At 43.0% G+C, this 19,743-nt stretch overlaps 1 protein-coding gene across 5 annotated transcripts in view; it reads left to right on the forward strand.

Annotated features, from left to right (window-relative positions):
• The window catches only part of MCF2L2 (MCF.2 cell line derived transforming sequence-like 2), a 493,994-nt gene extending 481,373 nt beyond the window's left edge, over positions 1-12,621 (forward strand). For all 5 annotated transcript variants that reach the window (XM_077487886.1, XM_077487887.1, XM_077487884.1 and 2 more), the window contains one exon: positions 7,892-12,621. In XM_077487886.1, coding sequence (XP_077344012.1) covers positions 7,892-7,995 — 104 coding nt within the window. In that variant the 3' untranslated portion in view covers positions 7,996-12,621. The remainder of the gene's footprint in view (positions 1-7,891) is intronic.
• The last annotated feature ends 7,122 nt before the right edge of the window (positions 12,622-19,743 follow it).

A 19,743-nucleotide genomic window follows, 5' to 3' on the forward strand; every position in this document is an offset into this window, starting at 1 on the left:
TCCGCCGGGGCGAACGACGGAAAAAGGCGTTCGAACCCGCGGACGGCGAAAGTCGGAAATTCGCCGCGAAACGACCGCCGGGCGAACCGTTCGGCCATCACTAATGGTGATAAATATATAACTTCTCCCAACAGTAAGTCCACTGCTTGCATCAGCCCTGAGGGCTGTTGAGAGCAGTACTAATGCCTAGCACACGCATTCAGGTTTTTTTCGTTCAACCTAGCTAAACAGAAAAAAAAAACCCAAGGAGTTCACTGTACTAACTGTGATGTGATGTTACTACAGCGATCTCCCCTCAGTGCTATTGTGTTCTGACAGGGGGATTGCCCCCCTGTCTGCAAGTGCTGATTGCATGCCGATCGGCTGCTCGTTGTCATGAGACCTGCTTCTGTCGGATGAGGAGCTGTACACCAGGCCGGTAACTGCAGATTTTCAGACTGTTTGTACCTAGCTTTAGGCAGGGGGCTGGGATGTTTCAAGAAACTATCTACAGCACCCTGCTGCCACCCCACCAGCCATGATCTGCCTGCATTGAATACAAAAGCACAAAGGCTTCACTGGGTCTAAAGTAAGATATGTAATTAAATCAGAAAGGTTTTAACAAGTCTATTAGTGTTTTGATGTGGGGGGAGGAGGGGCAGGTAAGGCAAAATATTATCAGATTATTATTATATTATATATAATATATATTATACAGGATTTATATAGCGCCAACAGTTTGCGCACCGCTTAACAAAATGAAGGCAGACATTACAGTTACATTATAATTTGGTACAAGAGGAATCAGAGGGCCCTGCTCGCTAGAGCTTACAATCTAGGAGATTGAACCTCAAGTGTATTTCCTTGTTTGATAAAACCCCATTATATGTTTGTTATGTGTTCCCATTCGCAACACATACATTACATAGCAGAGGAAAACTTTAGTTTTGGAGTTTTCAGAAAAGAACAAGTAAAATGTTAAGCAGCGATTTTATATAATTAAGCAGTGATTTTATATAATTACTGCAGGGTTTTTATTTTTTTCACAAAAAAAAAATACAGAAAATGTTGAAAAAAAACGTTTTTTTCTTAGTTTCTGTCAGTAAATTTTGTAAAGAAGTAATTTTTCTCCTTCGCTGATGAGGCGGCACTGATGGGCACTGATAAGCTGCACCGATGGGCAATGATAAGGTGGCACTTATGGGCACTAATGAGGAGGCACTAATATGCCGCACTTATAGGTGGCACTGATGAGCACTAATAGGTAGCACTGATGGACATTGATGGGTGGCACTGATGAGCATTGATGGGCAGCAATGATGGGCTTATTCTGGGCAGCACTGATAGGTGGCTCTGATTGGTGGCACTGATGGGCACTGATTGCTGGCACTGGTGGAAACTGATTGCTGGCACTGATGGCGCTTTATTGTAATCAGGGCACTGATGATCAGAGCCCTGACTACATGTCACAATGGGGGTTATTTACTAAAGGCAAATCCACTTTGCACTTGAAATTGCACTGAAAGTGCACTTGGAAGTGCCATCGCTGTAGATCCGAGGGGGACATGCAAGGAAAAAAAAAAATCGCATTTTGGCTTGCATACGATTGGATAATAAAATCAGCAGTGCTTCCCTCATTTCAGATCTACTCCCCAAATTTACAGCGACTGCACTTCCAAGTGCACTTTCAGCGCAATTTCAAGTGCACTTTGCACTTGTAGTTTGTACTTGTAGTGCAAAGTGGATTTACATTACATTTCATAAATAACCTCCTATGTCTCCTGTGACGAGATGCGCTAATTGTGTCTCCGTGTTTACATGTGATTGGACACAGCCGATCACCTGGTTAAAGAGCCACAGCTTTTTACAGAGATCTGGGTCACCCAATGTCCTAGGCACAAGTTTTTTTACTGTAATGCATTCTCTTTATTAACCACTTGATCTCTGAAAGATTTACACCCCCCCCCCCCATGCCCAGGCATTTTTTTTGCGATACGGCACTGCGTTATTTTAACTGACAATTGCGTAGTCAGGCATCGCTGTACTGAAATAAAATGTATGTAATTTTGTTCCCCACAAGGAGCTTTCTTTTGGTGGTATTTGATCACCACTGCGTTTTTTTTTTTTTTGTTTTTTCTTTAAAGACTGACATTTAAAAAACAAAAAAACAAAAAAAAAACTATATTTTTTACTTTCTGCTATGAAACAACAAATGTAAAAAATCTAATTTCTTCATAGATTTAGGCCAATATGTATTTTGTACATATTTTTGGTTAAAAAAAAGCAGGGAATCAAAATCCATCACTTCTGAGCTGACAGGACAGAGCTCAGCCTGGTTTACATAGGCAGAGCTCTGTTCTGTCTCTTTCCTCACCAATCAGCAGGTGTCGGTGGACTTTCATTGGCCGGGACATGCTGAATGATTTGTGCTTTGTCTAACCAGAGCACAGCAGGGACACCGGCGGTACATGTGCGCACCCCCTGCCCAGGGAAAGGATTTTTGCCCCTCAAGGCAGCTACCTAAGCAGCCTTAAGCCTCCTGGATATTTCGCCAACTGCTGCTCTCCTCCTATGCTGTGTGTGCTTTGGGCTGCCCTCATATGCTGCAGTAAGCCTGCTGCAGTTGCCCTGGTTTCCTATCTCATGCTGCTCACTGCTCCTAGGGCTGCACTACAGACAAACATAATAAAGCCAGGCTGAACTCAGCTGGGGATGGACTGGAGCCCCGGCAGGGGAGTGCTCTGTTCGCGCAGGGAGCCCCCACACAGCTGGCGCTCAGACCAGGGCTGGGACAAAGGTCATCCAGCACCTAGGCCAAAGATGCCAAACAATCAGGAGTCCTCCTCTAACATCAGAGTTCCCCCTTCACATCAGCAATGGCCCTTTGTCATCAGAGCCCCCCTTTGCCATCAGAGCCCCTCTTTACCATCAGAGCCCTCCTTTGCCATCAGAGCCCCCTTATAAAATCAGAATCCTCCTGTAACATCAGAGCCCGCGTTTAGCATCAGAGCCCCTTTATAACATCAGAGTCCTCCTGTAACAGAGCCCGCATTTACCATCACAGCCCCCACTTACAGAAAAATCCGCCTTTACCATCAAAGCCCCCACTTACACAAAGAATCCCCCTCTTACCATCAGACCCCCTACTTACAGAAAGAGTCCCTCTTTACCACCAATGCACTCACTTACAGAAAGAGCCCCCCTTTAACATCAAAGCCCCCACTCACAGAAAGAGCCCCCCTTTACCATCAGAGTCCCCACGTATGGAAAAAGCCCCCCTTTACCATCAAAACCCCCACTTACATAAAGAACCCCACTTTTACCATCAGAGTCCCTCTTTAACCTTTAAACCCCCACTTACAGAAAGAGCCCCCCTTTACCCATCACAGCCCCTACCTACGGAAAGAACCCCCCTTTACCATCAGAGCCCCCACTTACAGAAAGGGCCCCTCTTTACCACATATGCCCCGACTTACAGAAAGGGCACCTCTTTACCACCAATGCCCCCACTTACAGAAATTGCCCCCCCTTTACCATCCAAGCCCCCACTTACACAAATAACCCCCCCTTCCCCCTTTACTATCAGAGCCCCCACTTACACAAAGAGCCTCCTTTACCATCAGAGCCCCCACTTGGAGAAAGATCCCCCCTTTACCATTAAATCCTCCACTTACTGAAAGAGACCCTCTTTACCACCAATCCCCCCATTTACGGAAATAGCCCCCCTTTACTATCAAAGCCTCCACTTACAGAAAGAGACCCTCTTTACCACCAATGCTCCCACTTACAGAAAGAGCTCCCCTTTACCATCAGAGTCCCCACGTATGGAAAGAACCCTCCCTTACCATCAGAGCCCCCACTTACAGAAAGAGCCCCCCTTTACCATCAGAGCTCCCACTTACAGAAATAGCCCCCCTTTACCATCAGAGCTCCCACTTACAGAAATAGCCCCACTTTACCATCAAAGACTCCACTTACAGAAAGAGCCCCTCTTTACCACCAATGCCCCCATTTACAGAAAGAGCCCCCCCATACCATCAGAGCCCCCACTTACAGAGAGAGCTCTCCAGCCGTGCTGGAACTGTACATGGTGGAGAAAATGTGGGGGAAGAAAGTACAGCGGCGGAAGCACAGAGATCAGACTTCGGCCCTGGCTCAGTGAGAGACCCAGACAGCGCTGGATACCGAGGCAGAGGGAGGAGAGCAAAACACTGGAGGTGAGCAGGGGAGAGTTATGGGGGAATGAAAGAGGCGAATAGTGCACAGGTCCGGGACATGGCGCGCCTGGCTGTGTCTACTCAGGTGAATTTTTCTCAGCCGCCCCCTAGCCGGCTGCCCTAAGGGAGCTGCCTGTGCTGCCTTATGGTGGTGTCGGTATTCTGTCAAAAACTGTCCGGATAGTGTCTGCCCCGCACTGCGCAGGCGCAGCGCTTGCGCAGTATGGAGGAGAAGGAGACTCCGAAAGTCTCAGAAGAAGAACGGCGCCTGAGCACTGAGTCCAGGTGCAAGCCCCACCATCCAAGTGGACATACGGTGGCACATAGTAACAGGGCCCCTCGCTTCGCTTGCCACGCTTCGGGCACGGCCTCGCTTCACTCGCCTATTTTTTATTCTAACTCTATGTTCACTTGGATGGTGGGGCTTGAACCTGGACTCACGGCGCAGGCGCCGTTCATCTTCAGAGGCCTTCAGTGTCTCCTTGTCCTCCGTACTGTGTAAGCACAGTACAGAGCGGACACTATCCGATGGGGGACAGTATTTGACACATCACCGGCTCTGAAGTTCACGTACTAGGTATGTGATCTGGAAGAGAACAGAGGCTCATAATGCAATGTAAAGTAAGCTCATAGATGAGGGGGGTTTGGGGCTGCTCAGTGCAAAAAACATTGCACAGAGAAGTTAAGTACAACATGTTTGCTATTTAAAAAAAAAAATGAAAGGAAAAAAAGTTAGTTTGGCTGTACTTCTCCTGTGGATCACTGTTCATTCAGCACTCCTGTGACCCGTTTCAGCAGACAGCAGGCTGAAGCCCACTGTCAGTTGTGGTCACAGAGCCCGCGCAGGCTCGGGCAAGATCGCGACAATGACGTTGGGATCCACCTACACGCCTGGACCAGCACCCAGCTCAGCCTTTCAGCCAGCCATTAAGAGCCTGAGTCGGCCGCTCCTTCCTCCTCCACAGCCTAGCACTGCAGTGAGCAAGGGGGAGGCAGAGCAGACAGCTGTGACTGACAGTCTACAGCTCTCTGCTCACTGAAACCTGAGAACTGAGAGATCTGCGGTGTTTGATCGCTCGGTTCTCAGTGTTAGAGCCAGCAGGGGACTGATGCTGCATCCACCTAGGTAAGTTTGATTCTGAAAAAAACAAAAAAAACTCCATTCTTCTCTTTTTTTTTTTTTAAAACTGACATTTTATTGAAATTTCAAGTGAAACAAAGAAATCAAAGAAGGAACAATAAGGCACAGGCAATAAAAGTAAGCGGTCACAGACCACAGTAAGCAAAGGCAAAGAATACAACATTGCATCAACTCATGCATTACAGTACAATGACACTCAGTTACCGGGAGAGTTAGATTCCTGCAGCCTGCTACTGGTCAATTTAACAAACCTTTCTGTGACCAAAAAAGAAAAAGGAAGGGAACTTAAAGAGAAAGAGGGAAAATAGGAAGGGTGAACAAGAACACGAAGAATCGTGCGAACAGGAAAAAGGAAAAAAGAATAAAAAGGAGAACAGAGCATTCCCAATAAAGAGCACAGGATGATGCATAGTACAGTCATAAGCACAACATCAGATTGTCAGTTAAACCAGCATCCCGAGTAGGGGTAAGAGTAGGTGGCGGTTCGTAAAGTTTATGACCCCTGAGATCCTAATAAACTACTATAGAGTAAAAGGGCCGCAATAGCGGGTCTCCTGTGACAGGTCACTTCAACATATAGCAATAGGAGCATCCGAGAAGGGAAAAGCTAAGTCAGGAAGAGAAGAGAAAGAATAGAAATAGGGTGCAAAAGGGTTGAGGCAGCCTCCCGCCCCCAGAGCCCAGGGCTGTCCCCAAAAAAAAACAGCCACCTCAGGTAGCAATAGCCCCATGAGAAAAAAAAAAAAACATACATCAGTAGGCTGGGGGAGTCTCGAATAGGACCCAAGGCCCCCAGATTCCGTCGTGCTTATCAAGGGTGTCATTCAGGGAGGCCGTCAGGTATTCCATCCTCTTAACATCTCTGATCCTGGCGTGGAGCTCAGATAAGGAGGGGGGGTCCGTCTGCTTCCATTTCAGGGCCACCAGGCAGCGGGCTGCGGTTAATACATGCGACAATAGTTTCTGTGACCTTTTAGTGAAGGAGACGGGTGGCAGACCCAACAGATAAATTTTGGGATCCAAGGGCACCTCAGCGCCGAAGATAGATCGGAGCAAGGACTGCACAATCAGCCAGTATGGGCGAAGTAGGGGGCACGTCCAATAGATATGGAATAACGTTCCCCTATCTTTATGGCAGCGCCAGCAACGGGAGTCAGACAGTGGGTATATGGAGTGGAGCAGGTCCGGGGTCTGATACCAATGGAATAGGATCTTGTATTGGTTCTCCTTGTAGAGTGTGCAAATGGAGCTTCTGGAAGCCTGCGACCAGATACGCTGCCACGTGTTTAAAGGTATAGTTTCACCCAGGGCCTGCTCCCACTTGCCCATATAGGCATGCCTTGGCCCGTCCGGTGAGGGGGACGCAATCAGAAGCTGGTAGGTGCGAGATATCATACCCTGTGGGGAAGAGCCCTCCAAACATATTTTTTCAAATTCAGTTAAAGGGGAAAAACAAAGGTTGGCCACAAAGGAATGGGCATAGTGCCGAAGTTGCAGATAACTGAAGAAGGCCTGTTTGGGTAGATTAAAGGTGTTCTGTAAGTCTTGGAAGGATTTCAAAAATCTAGTTCTGGGGTCTATCAGGTGTCCATAATGGAATAAGTCTCTGTTCATCCAAAAGTGGGACATCTGCGAGGTCAGGCTGTCCGGGATATTTGGCGTGAACAGGAATGAGGTCACCGGTGAGGAGTCAGTAGTAAGCGGATACGACAATTTCACACGCCGCCAAAGCGTGCGCAGCAGCGCCATGGGGCCCAGGAGGTGTGCCCCCCCATGTGTAATATCCGAGCTCCAAAGCATGGAGTTCGGGTGAATGGGGGCTAACCACAGCTTCTCAATCTGCGTCCAGCGATTAAAAGCGTGGAGAGTACACCAGGAGGCCACAGGACGCAACTGGGCAGCCAGGTAGTATTTGGCTATATTGGGGAATGCTAGGCCGCCCTGGGTACGGGGGGCGTACAGAACTGATTTGCTGATCCGGTGTCTCTTATAGTTCCAGAAAAAATTTAAAAGGTCACTCTGGAGTTTTCTAAAAAGTGAGGCAGGGATAGGGATGGGCAAAGTCTCAAAGAGGTACAAAAGTTTGGGTAAAACGGTCATTTTTAGTGTTGCGAGACGACCAAGCAGTGACAGCCTCAGAGATCTCCACTTGGCTAAGGATGTTTTGATGGATACAAGCAGTTGGGGAAAGTTGGCTGCATAGAGAGAGTCGTAGGAAGGCGTTAGGTGGACCCCCAGGTATTTTAGAGAGGACGTCCTCCACGTATAATCGAATGATTGTGACAGTACCGATACAGTATAGGGGGGGATATTAAGGGGGAGGGCTTCCGTTTTAGAGCTATTGATTTTGTACCCCGAAAGAGCACTCCATTCTTCTCTTTTAAGGGTTTACAATCATTTTAAGTTATGCTATGTGAATGAGAATGTGTAATAAATATAAAATATGTTGGTGTTATCCCAATTTAGCTGCAAAAGGGGAAATACACTTTAAAAACATTATGCAGAACCATTGGCAATTTCAGATAATAACAGCATTTTTTTTTATCTCTGCAAGCTTACAGTGACACGTGCCAAATGTCAGCGGCATCCGCCTCCATGAAAGAGAAGCAGAACGAACACACAAGAAGTCTTGTAACAGAACAGAAGGCAGTAAGTTGAACTCCTGAAGTGGCAGGTTTGAGTCATCAGTGGTTTAGTTACCCGGCCTGTATCTACCAAATGACACGTACAGTATGGTTTCTGGTTGATCCTGTGGAAAGGCAGTGCGAAGATCTGCAGAGCGTGGTATTCCAAGAAGATTAAATACTTGTGTTATTTTCTACCATGACCTACATTAGGTCTCCATCAGAGAGGAAAATGAACTATGCATTTGACTCTGTGCAGCTTCTGGTTTCACTGCGGCTGAAGAACTCTCTTTTTCCAACTTGAGATTGTTTCATATTGACTTAATATCCTTCTTACTTGCTGAATGCACAGGCGAAAGCTTTACTGGTTCCACAAGCACTTTGCAAATAAGTCTGTGCAACGAGATTGCAGTTTTCAGGTGTTGACATCTTGGTTCTAGTTTGGGCTCAACTACACAAGGCATATTAATCACCTGTAAGCATTAGATTTAAACCCTGGTTGGGTACTGCCCAAATTTAAATCAGTGTACTGCATACTAGGTAAGCCTAGGTTCACACTTGTGCAGGCCGTGCAGCCCATGTTTGAAAGGGCTGCTGTGCCTACGTTGCAGGTGACCAATGCGATATACCTGTGGTTCCCATGAACACGCTGCAGGTGACCATGAGATTTAACGTGGTTCCTGCAAACGTGCTGCAGGCTGAGATGTGTAGGGGTGCCGTTCAGACTAAATGGAAGCCCTGTGCATCTCATATGAGCAGCATGATTTGGTTGCGGGTGCAGGCACAGGTACGATTCCTGCACCCACAACCAGCCTGCAGGCAAGTGTGAACCTAGCCTTTCTGTAAGGGGCCACACCTCATGTTCACAAGGAATTAACATTTCTGGGCCAGTTGGACCATCATGCTATATTCAATGTGTAATGTATTAGCTCTTAACAAATTCTTTATTTTATGTCTTTGTACACGCACAGTGACTTTTCCCTCTTCCCAGGAAACTTTCCTGGATCTTAGCTAAATTCAAGACATTGTAGTAGTGTGCTTGTCTTTTATCATTTCTCTAGAATGAATAATTTGCACTTTGAAATCACAATGTTATATGGATAAAGAAAGTACTGCTAATATAAAAGTCACATAATTTACATCTCTACAGAACTATCACTTACCACAGTAAAGGGTCTGTTCATTAAAAGGTTTGCTAGAGGAATGTCATAAGGATTTGCCCAGTTGTCACAAAATCTGACCATATTTTGCTTAGGCTGCGTTCATACCTATGCAAATTGAATGCGGGTTTACCCACATTCAATTTGCATGACAGGAGATTGTGACTGGCTCTCCATGGAGCCCATTTACATATCTCTGTTTCAGGGCTGAATTTAGGCAAAAATTTGTCCCAGATTCATCCCTGAAACGGAGAACAGGGACAAATCGGACCCCCTGCTACGAGCCGCATCCGTCAGAGGTGTGAACCCAGCCTGAATACAGTGATTTCCAATGATTGTCAGCTCCATCTAGAGGCCATACTTCAAAACAATTCCACATTATGACCACTAGATGGGGGATGATTATATGAAACCAATGGATTAAGCAAAAATGGCCAGATGTTGCAACAACTGGGTAAATGCTAAATCATTTTTATCCTGCTAATTTTTTGTAAATGGATCCCCAAGAGTCAAGCAAGCGTATTCACTAGAGTTAAAGTAAAAGGTGCATAGTGTAGTGATCTATATCATTCAATCATAATTTACTCTATTGAAGCCAGAAAGTATAAGATAGATTCTGATTGGTTGCTATTATTACTGCAGCTTGCATTTTACTACCTGCACTGATCTATTGAATAAGCCCAAAGATTTTCTGCTATGAAGAGTTCTACTACTTACTGCCAGTATTGTTCTAGATAATGTCATTGATCAGTTGAAAAGATTGATAACTATTTGTTCCTCTTATGTGTAGATGTAATCTAAGATCTGAATTTGTCATAATTAGGCCACTAATTATGGCCTGATTTGCTGCTTGTGTCCGTCAGTATTGCGTGCCAGTCCTATGGACCTCATTAGGGCCTCTCCTGACAAACGGATTTGCAGCTTTACACAATGCCAGCAAAGAACATCTCCCCAAAACAAAAATACAAATTTGTCACTTGTTATTTATTAAATATGAATGTTAAAAAAAATGGTTCATTTTTACATTTCATTGAATGTACATTTTTTTCCTGATAGGTAATTTTCTTGTATCATTTTTGTGCATAGGCTCCCATAGTATTTTTTAAGGCCAACTTTAGTCCATTGATATTTCTGATTCAGACAGACAGCAGCAGGTTGCACAACCCACAAGTTTATAATCTTTCTCTAGACCCCTACCATACCAGACCAATCACCCTGTTGCATTTGTGTTCCCCAGTTGTTTTTTCTACACTGTGGAGAATCCCTCAGGATGGTAGATATAAAGCTGGCCAAGTCACAAACTAGGGCAGGAATGTGTGGACCAACTTAGAACTTTGAAGGCAAGGTCTCCTTTCTAGTGAAGTTAGTGACTTGAACCCAGAACTGAATCATCAGCACTGAAAAGAATTATCATCATATTATAGCCAGGTTCACAAGATCAACATACGTTCTTACCCGCTGCTTCACACACGGAACACCAGAACGACCGGACCAACATTTCTGTAGGTTGGAATCTACCTGGGGATAAGACTCCTGGCATCTGAGTTCAGCAAATTGAGCAGCAATTACTATAACCCCTCATCTCCTCTACAGATAGTTACAGGTGCAATGTGGTATCTAGTCATTCCGACTTACCATCTCCTTCTCACGTGTGCATTACCCTGGTGTACAGAAGGGAACTTCCTCCTTCACATTCATGGTATACAGGCAAGCATGAAAAAAAAACAGCTTCTTCTAGTGTAGTGACATGTATTAAAACATATAAAATTATTATGATATACCACCTTAAATTCACAACCGTGTAGCTGACACGCTTCATGTTTACAACCTCTTGATGGCACCTGTTGAATTTTTTTAAAAATCTTAATATTTTCTGAAATATTAAACTATCACTAAAGACAAACATTTTTACTATAGTAACAATGTTGTCAACCATACTTTCTTTATTTCTCAATACTTCTTGTTTTTGTATCTTCCCAACTTCCTTCTGATAAAAAGACAATACCTATTAAGAAATTAAGAGTGTATTACCGAAGAAAATAGAATGGCGCTTGCTCTCATTATAGGGGTCTTTACAGGGTCTCTTTTGAAAATATAACAATGTTTCCAGAGGATAAAAAAGTGGTTATCCATGCGCTGCCTTTGATTGAGTAGTGGACCGTGGAACTGTTGCGTACACCGGAATGGATCAAACCGAATCCAACAGATTTTAACAAAGGGGTGGTTGGTGTCGCGCTATTCTAATAAAAACACTGGTCAAGAGGGGGTTCTAAGCCCTACTTTTCTGGCTCATAGATGAGAGAATTTGGAATGGTCCTTAATAGTTATAAGAATGGCTAAAAACATATACGTCTAAAAATACGTGGAGTGAGAATAGATAACATGTAAAATATCAGCTATATAATGCAATAGTAGTATAAACGGCAGGGAGTAAAAGAGAGAATAACGATAGAAATATAAAAAATACCAGAATCTGTAAAGAGAAATAAAAATAAATAAAATAGATAAAATAGTAAAAGCACTACAGATGTGTCTGTACCCAGATTACAGACTTACAGAAATAGTAATTATAAAAAAAAAAGATAATACTAGGCATCAGCGTGGTCAGAAAGAGGAGAATGAACCCTGATATAATATCACACTACAGAGTCAGCTGTGACTTAAGTTGTGTGGATAGACATGAGAATAAAAAACAGTATGGGGTGTGGACGCATCAAACAATGTCAACTGAGGACATCTGAAAAAAAAAAGGTGTGTAACCAAAAAATGCCACGTGCTCAATGAAATGTTAATAGATATATAACACTCATAGATAATGATATAGATGAATAAATAATGAATGAATGAATTAAGTATAAATAGTGGATCAGAAACACTCAGTAGATTGGTGTGATAGCAAAATAGCAAACAGAATATTTCAGTATGAAATAAGTAATTCTTTCAAAAATTTGTAAATACCCTACAGAGCCCTTTCAGCAAATATATAAACTTAAATTCATAGGTGCAACCAGTGCAAAAGTGCAAAAAAGTGCCAAGAGCTTTACACTCACACTCTATACATTGATATGTCATGGACGTACACAGAGTGTACAAAACAAACAACCTTTACAATCACTTAAAAGCTTCATATACCCAATCATCCCATAAAAAAACTTTATAAAGGCTCCCAACATTAAAGATATGAAAGCACCAGGGGTTTGCAATCCACCTAGAAAGAAACGTGGGACTGTGGGGTTTTCCAGGTGTGGGAGGTGTAAGGGATGTAGAAGTGCAAAGAAAAAAAAAGGACTATCCGAGTTTAGTTTATTAATAAAAAGGTGAAATTTAAAGTGTTACTAAACCCACAAAAATAAAACCAGTCTGTATATGCAGCAAAGCATGCTTGTTATACTCACTGTAGAACCCAAGGGGTTAATCCTCTGCATTGTGTAAAAAGGCTGTTTGATCCTGTATTTTCTGATCCTCCCCTTCTTCCAAAGTCCCCAAACCATCTCTTGATAGAACAGCAAGCCACACATGCTCAGTTTGTTGTGTATTGCTAGAGAGTTATTTTTTGTGTTGGGAGAGTGCATGTGATCAGCACAGGGCCAATCAGCACTATCCATACAGAGGGAAGGGGTCCTGCAGCCTTATAGAACAATCAGGGGAGAATGAAAACTCCTCCTACAAGCGTTAACTAGACACTGATAGACATCACAAGACTGCTATATACTGCTGATGAAAAAAGGTATTTAGCAGCATTTATATTTCCTAAAACTATTGCATTTCCATGTTCTGTGTACTGTGGGAGACCAGACATAGTGAATGCAGGGTCCTGGGTTTAGTAACACTTTAAAGGCTAAGATCATCTTTGCAGAAAAAAATAAATGCACACATTTTTGTCAGGAAAAAAATGTGTACTTATTATTTTTTCCTGCAGGAGCCTGGAAAGCATTGCACCTAATCAATAGATGATGGACACAATGTCAGCTCCTGTAGACGTGTCCCACGGCTTTCAGCCCCCCGACTTCTGCATGGACCTTCTGTTTGAAGCCGAGGGCATGTCAGTGCACTATGAGAGGACTCATCAGCACCCCCACAGCCCATTGAAACTACAAGTCATGCCACGTACACACGACCAAACTTTCCGGCAGAAAAGGTCAGACGGAATCATTCCGTCAGATATTACGTTCGTGTGTGGGTTTCATCTAACTTTTTTCTTCAAAAATTCTGACGGTCCTAGAAATAGAAAATGTTTCAAATCTGTCCGACGGAATAAATTTCTATCGGGAAAACCGTTCGTCTGTATGCTGGTCCGACGGACCAAAACGACGCCAGGGCAGCTATTGGCTACTGGCTATTGAACTTCCTTTTCTAGTCCTGACTTTACATTCAAAACGAACAGACTTTGGTCCGTTTGTGTGTGGGCAAGTCCATTCAGTCGGAAGTACATCGTAACTCCGTCGGGAAGACCATCGGACCTTTTCTGCTGGAAAGTCCGGTCGTGTGTATGTAGCATCAGTCTGCTGCGGTGGCAGACAGTACTTGTTTTTTCCTGTAGAATTAAGCTGTTTTTAAAAAAATGTGACAGTGGGTGCTGGGAGAGGAACTGTCACAGGGAGTGGAGGAATGGGGGAAGAGGAGTCAGGAACCTGGAGCATATTACATGGTCCACCCTAAATACAGATGTAACATATAAAAGGTTCCAAAGGTGAAGTTATCCTTTAATACACTTCTTACCTGTGAGAGTAGGTCTGTTGTATATGTCTAATGCCCTGTACACACGATCGGACATTCCAACAACAAAATCCATTGGATTTTTTTTCGCTGGATGTTGGCTCAAACTTGGCTTGCATACACATGGTTGCGCAAAGTTGTCAGAAGTTCCGATCGTTCAGAACGAGGTGGCGTAAACCACGTAGGACGGGACTATAAAGAGGCCAGAAGCCAATAGCTTTTGTCTCGTAATTTATTCTGAGCATGCGTGGCACTTTGTGCATCAGAATTGTATACACACGATCAGAATTTAAACGATCGGATTTTGTAATCGGAAAATTCTAAATCCAGATCTCAAACTTTTGTGTGTCGGAAATTCCGCCGGAAAAAGTCTGATGGAGCTCACACGCGATCGGAATTTCCAATAACACAGTCCGATCATACATTTTCCGTCTGAAAGTCCGACCATGTGTACAGGGCATTAGAATGTCCATGCTGTAAATTTTATGTAGAACGTACTATACGTAGATTGAGAGAATGCATTGACAAGGGCACATATACAACATAGCTTCTATGAATCTTAATTTCTTGCCCCTCAAATGTATTTTTGAGGACATATTATTCATTTTTTTTACAATAAACACTCTGGTTTTTAAACATACTACACTATTAGGCCCCTTTCACACTAGCAGACTGATCGGGTCCACCTGTCAGTTTTTCAGGTGGACCCGATTTGACCCTCCAGTCCCCTATATGAAGCGGTAGATGTAAATGGGCATGTGTCCTTTTTATACATACCGACATCCAATCCGACCTGCTAAAAATGGTCGGATGGGGATCCGTTTACATCTGACCACCCATAGTGGAGAGTGGGCTGTGTCTGTGTCCGCTCTGCATAAGCAGAGCAATCATAGAATAGCCATCTGCCTGCTCAGCGGGGCTCAGCGGACAGATTGTCCGCTGAGAAGGTAGACTCCAACGGAGTCTGCCCTGCGTAGACAGGGCCGTAGTCTTTGTGCAGGTTTCTCTCTGTTTATCTTTTTCATGAAACATAATTAAAGTGAGCCTGTTCACTTTAAAATATGTCAAAATGTTAATCCTAGAGGGCTGAATACATTTTAAAGGGGAAACAACAAGGAGAGAGAAGTCTCTAGAAAATAAATTAAATTTTTTTTAGATTACATACAGGTCCACAATGCAGCAATCAGATTTTGATATGATTTTCAGTGTGATTATGTAGTGTAACTTGGATGCTGTTTGTATATTCTGTGGTGACAAAATCACGTTGGCATGGCACCAAATTAGTGCAGGAACCTTTGCCAAAATTGCGCCATGCTTTGAGTTGCATTGATTTGAATGGGCACCACTGAAAACAATGTGAATTCCTCATGTGATTTTGTGACTCAAGTCACATCTGAAATCACACTAGTGGGAACAGAGCCTAAGATTGTTCTGCATGGTAAGATCATTATCTGCTGCTTCATGGATGAAAGCTGAAATATAAAGAATTGTATGTTCTGAGCCTGATGATGGCATAACAGTCCTAAAAAAGAAGTGTGTATTATAAATAATGAAAGTGTTTGCATTATTATTAATGCAGGTGCCAGGAGTCTTATTCATAGGCAAATCATGACCTACAAATGTTCCGGTGAGTAAAAGATAAGCGGATGGGCATGTGCTCTAATTATAATATGATGGTATACTATGGTGAATTCAGAGGAGACTAGAAAGCTGTTAGCCCTTGTACACATGGACATGCCGACGGAAAATGTCCGATCGAACCGTGTTGTCGGATAATCCGACCGTGTGTGGGCTCCATCGGACTGTTTCCGTCGGAATATCCGACCGACAAAGTTTTAGAGCTGGGCTATAAAATTTTCCGACAACATGGTCCGATGGGACTTTGTCCTATCGTTTGTAGAGAATTCCGATCGGACAAAGTGCCACACATGCTCAGATCAAATTCCTAGACCGAAGCTATTGGCTACTAGCCTGAACGTCGTCCCGTCGTAACGAAATAATGTCACCACGTTCGCAACGATCGGATTTTCCGACAACTTTGTCCGACCGTGTGTATGCAACACAAGTTTCGGACAAAATCCGACGGATTTTGTTGTCGGAATGTCCAACCGTGTGTACAAGGGCTTACAGATTGGATTATTCTACCAGTACTGTGTCTCTGACATTGAAATGAATTACCTGTAATGATCATCCTTGTAGAATTTTTTTTTTGTTTTGTTTAACCTGAAGTGACAAAAAACTCAATCGGTACCATACTGCATGCTTTCTTACCCAATTTACTAAATTTTGTATTAAGAGCTTTTCAGCTCAGTTGTTCTCTTCTAACTGGTCGGTCTGTGGACTTTTCTGTAAATGGTCTTGGCAAATCAAAACAGATTCTAAGTGGAAGAAAGTGAAAATGAACATTGCATCTGAGTTTTGTACAATGTACCATTCTGAAGTCAGAGTTGTCTGAATTATACAATGTTTTATTTACAACTGAAACTATGTAAATATTTCTTTTTCACCTGAATAAATTATCAATGCTTCATTGTAGATGATGAGCCATGACTTATGTTTAGGTGTGACCTGTATTGATTACTGGGGCATACTGTATTTATTACAAGGTTTTCTCACTGTCCAAGCCCGAGCTGTTTTTTTTTAAACATTTGTCATTTTTGTAGTCTAGGACATAACGAAGTAAATAATACACAAACACTATACATTCCTTTCAAGTGACCTCCAGACAAAACATAGAAAATTATTCTATTTAAGAAGTCATTTTCCTTTCCCTGTTTTTCCATTCTTGAATAAACGGCTTCAAAGAAATATTCATTGAGGTGAAAAGGAAAGGTATGCCAAAAAAGAATTGATGTGGGTGGGCACAAAATGACTGATCTATATTAATAAAGATGATGTGCACTGTATTGCTGCCTCCACTTTCCTTGAGGTCAAATCTTCATTAACAGAAACAAAAACATGTACCCTACTTGAAAAATGTTGGGATTGCTGCGTGTCTGCTGGCCATCTCTTTCCACAACTTCTTCTTCTGTTTACTTTCAATTACTAAGGACTACATATCCCATGGTACCTTGCTGCCTGTAAGCAGTGATTCCTGTACTGACACCACCTCCTGAAACTCCTCCTCTCTGCACCTCTGTAGATCAGAAGGGAGGGTCTGTGAAATGTGTGACACATAGTGAATAGCTGCACAGATTTCAAGAAAGTAAATGTGTGGAGATCTTCTCAAGGTAAGTTTGTGAACTCCAAGATTGTTCAGATTAATAGTAGTAGGCTAGAAAAAAAAATTAAATGCAAAGTGGAAATTAACATATGATTTTACATTTTACATTTTGAACTTATGTAGCACCCTCCTAGATAGTTGCCAAGATTAGTTCGATTTAGTTCTGACTCACTGTGTTCAGTAGAGCTGGTCAATTGCTCCAACCCATCAGAAACTCCCACCATGTCACTTCCGGTTTTTTTAAACCCTTTGTAATTGGAGATTTTGATGAATTGGTGGTTAGACACAACACCGGCAACCAAATAGAGTTGGGTACAGGAAGATTGAGCTGTTTTAACAGCACAGCGGCTAACGAGGACAAAGTTGTCGTTGCCTCAGAGGCAGCCATTTTGTTGGCTAGAATCAGAGTGGAGTAAGAATCTCCATTCTTACTCTCCATTCATAATATCCTGCATCAGACTCGGTTGCTGGTGTTGTGTCCAACCACCAATTAGTTAAAAACTCCAATTACTGCTGGTTTAAATAAACCTGAAGTTAAGTGGTTGGAGTTTCTGATGAGTTGGAGAAATTGACAGAACACTGGATGTGTTTGTGTTAGGTACATTTAGTTGTGCTCACTGTAACCGGTGCATCTGATAAATTAGGTTCTCAGCTGTTGTCAGTCTGATGGCTCCCTCTGCTTTCCAGAGAGCTGTGAGAATTCTCTGGAACATAGGTGTGCAAATATGCATATTTATGCAGCCCTGACCAATTCCAGGGAACAGGGTGTGGAACTATGCAGCTGGCAGTATGAATATTTATGCAGCCCTGGCCAATCCCAGGGAGCAGGGCTCTGAAGGCTGCGAGGAAACTACATAATTTTCTTGCAGATGATCAGTCCAGCCTGCGGGCTGCTGCTCTACTAGTTGCGATTTCAGTGCCAATAAGGCCCAGTTCACACTGGTGCGACATGCGCTCTAACTTTGAAAGCACATGTTGCATGACAAAATCAATCAATAAAAATCAATGTTTACCTATGAGAGCCATCTTAACTGGTCCAACTTGTGTCAGTCCAACATTGAAAAAAGTTTGTCCTTCTTCTATTGCAACTTTTTTTTTTTTGGGTGGGACTTTCCTTTCTTTTTATTTTTTTTTGGTGTAAACCTAACCCTGAAAGATCACCTTGCACATTCCAAGAGGCTGCAGAAACCCATTCACAGAATGGCTGGGGAGCGGGGCTTTCAAGAGGACGAAGATGGTGGCATGAGACAAAGGCACAGACATCTGAACAGCAGATTATTTACAAACAACTCTGGATCTGCTGTGATGGTGAGTACAAGTTTTGAATTCAACCCAGCATAACAGGTAAGGGGTGATGACGTGGCAGGGGAAAGTGGGGTGGTGGAAGCTCCACTTTAAACATAAATATATGACATAATCATTTTATGTGTGCAGTGTCTCTGCTGGCATTTGAACACAGGAAAATCACAGTGCTAGCTATTATACCACTGTGGCATCCTGGAAACCTAAATATATGCTGCACGCTGTATTATTCTGTAAAATGATTGGTACATCTAATATGAGGACACCAAAATGTTTTCTGGGAACTAATACAGAAAATTGCAAAAGGGGGTGCCCCAGGGACTTTTTGGGCAAAGCGAAGTAACCAAAAAGGGGAGTAACAAGCGTTACAAGCATATATTTTTATATGCTTGTTACTCCCCTTTCTGGTTACTACATTTCCTAATCTGCTGAAAATGAATATAGCCCTCCAAAAGTGCACTGCCCCCACTGCGCCAATAAATAACCAGTGACAAAATATCAGTGAAATAAAAAATGTGTAAATACAAAATAAAAATAAAAATCAAATGTCAGTGAAAAAGAAAAAGCTGTAGTAGAAAAACTTTAGTGAAAATGATACTTATAAACATAAATTATGCCTCCAAACGTGTACTGCAATATATTTAAAGGATAATTTAAGTAGCGCTCATAACAGTGTAAGAAATGTGCAAAGTGAAAATACTCAATCTATCACCCCGTGATGCAGTTATATAGAGAACTAAAAGTCCATTAAACAGAATGATGAAAATCACACAAAGGAATCAATCTTCATAAACTCCTTCAAACTTCCACCACACCAATGTGCTTGTGACACCTCGCCCAATGGAAACGCACTCACCGATTGATGCTACCTCCCACTTTCGTGTTTGGCAAAAAAAGCAGTATAAACCCCACTTGTGTCTATCCCTCGATCATTCCAGGCAAGGCTTATCCATATGTGAAAAGTAAAATAGAATGTTCCACACAGCGTGACACCATTTAAAATGTATTCAAACGACTCACACATCACTTCAATATATTCACTCACATGTTAAATAAAAAATGCTAGCATCAATTGAAATAATCTCAGCAAACTTTCACCAAAAACCAAGCGATGCACTGCGGCTACAGCGGAGCTCACAGTGTGCGCTATAAGCTCTCACCACTTCCCAGCCACTGCTCCCAATGAAACTGAACAGAACACGAGCATCAGCGTCTCTATATCAATGGAGTTAGTGTCCGTGTAGCCACACCCCGACATGTTTCGTCACTCTGAATTCTTCCTGGGATTGGCCACAAGGACAACCAACCTCCTTCTTGTATTCCTCCCCACCCGAGTCACATGGGTCCCAATTATGCGCCTGCACACACTTTGTGTCCCCAC

Source organism: Lithobates pipiens, unplaced genomic scaffold, assembly GCF_037356315.1.
Source record: "Lithobates pipiens isolate NorthernLeopardFrog02 unplaced genomic scaffold, aLitPip1_a1.2 Scaffold_18, whole genome shotgun sequence".
In the NCBI taxonomy this organism is placed as follows: domain Eukaryota; kingdom Metazoa; phylum Chordata; class Amphibia; order Anura; family Ranidae; genus Lithobates; species Lithobates pipiens.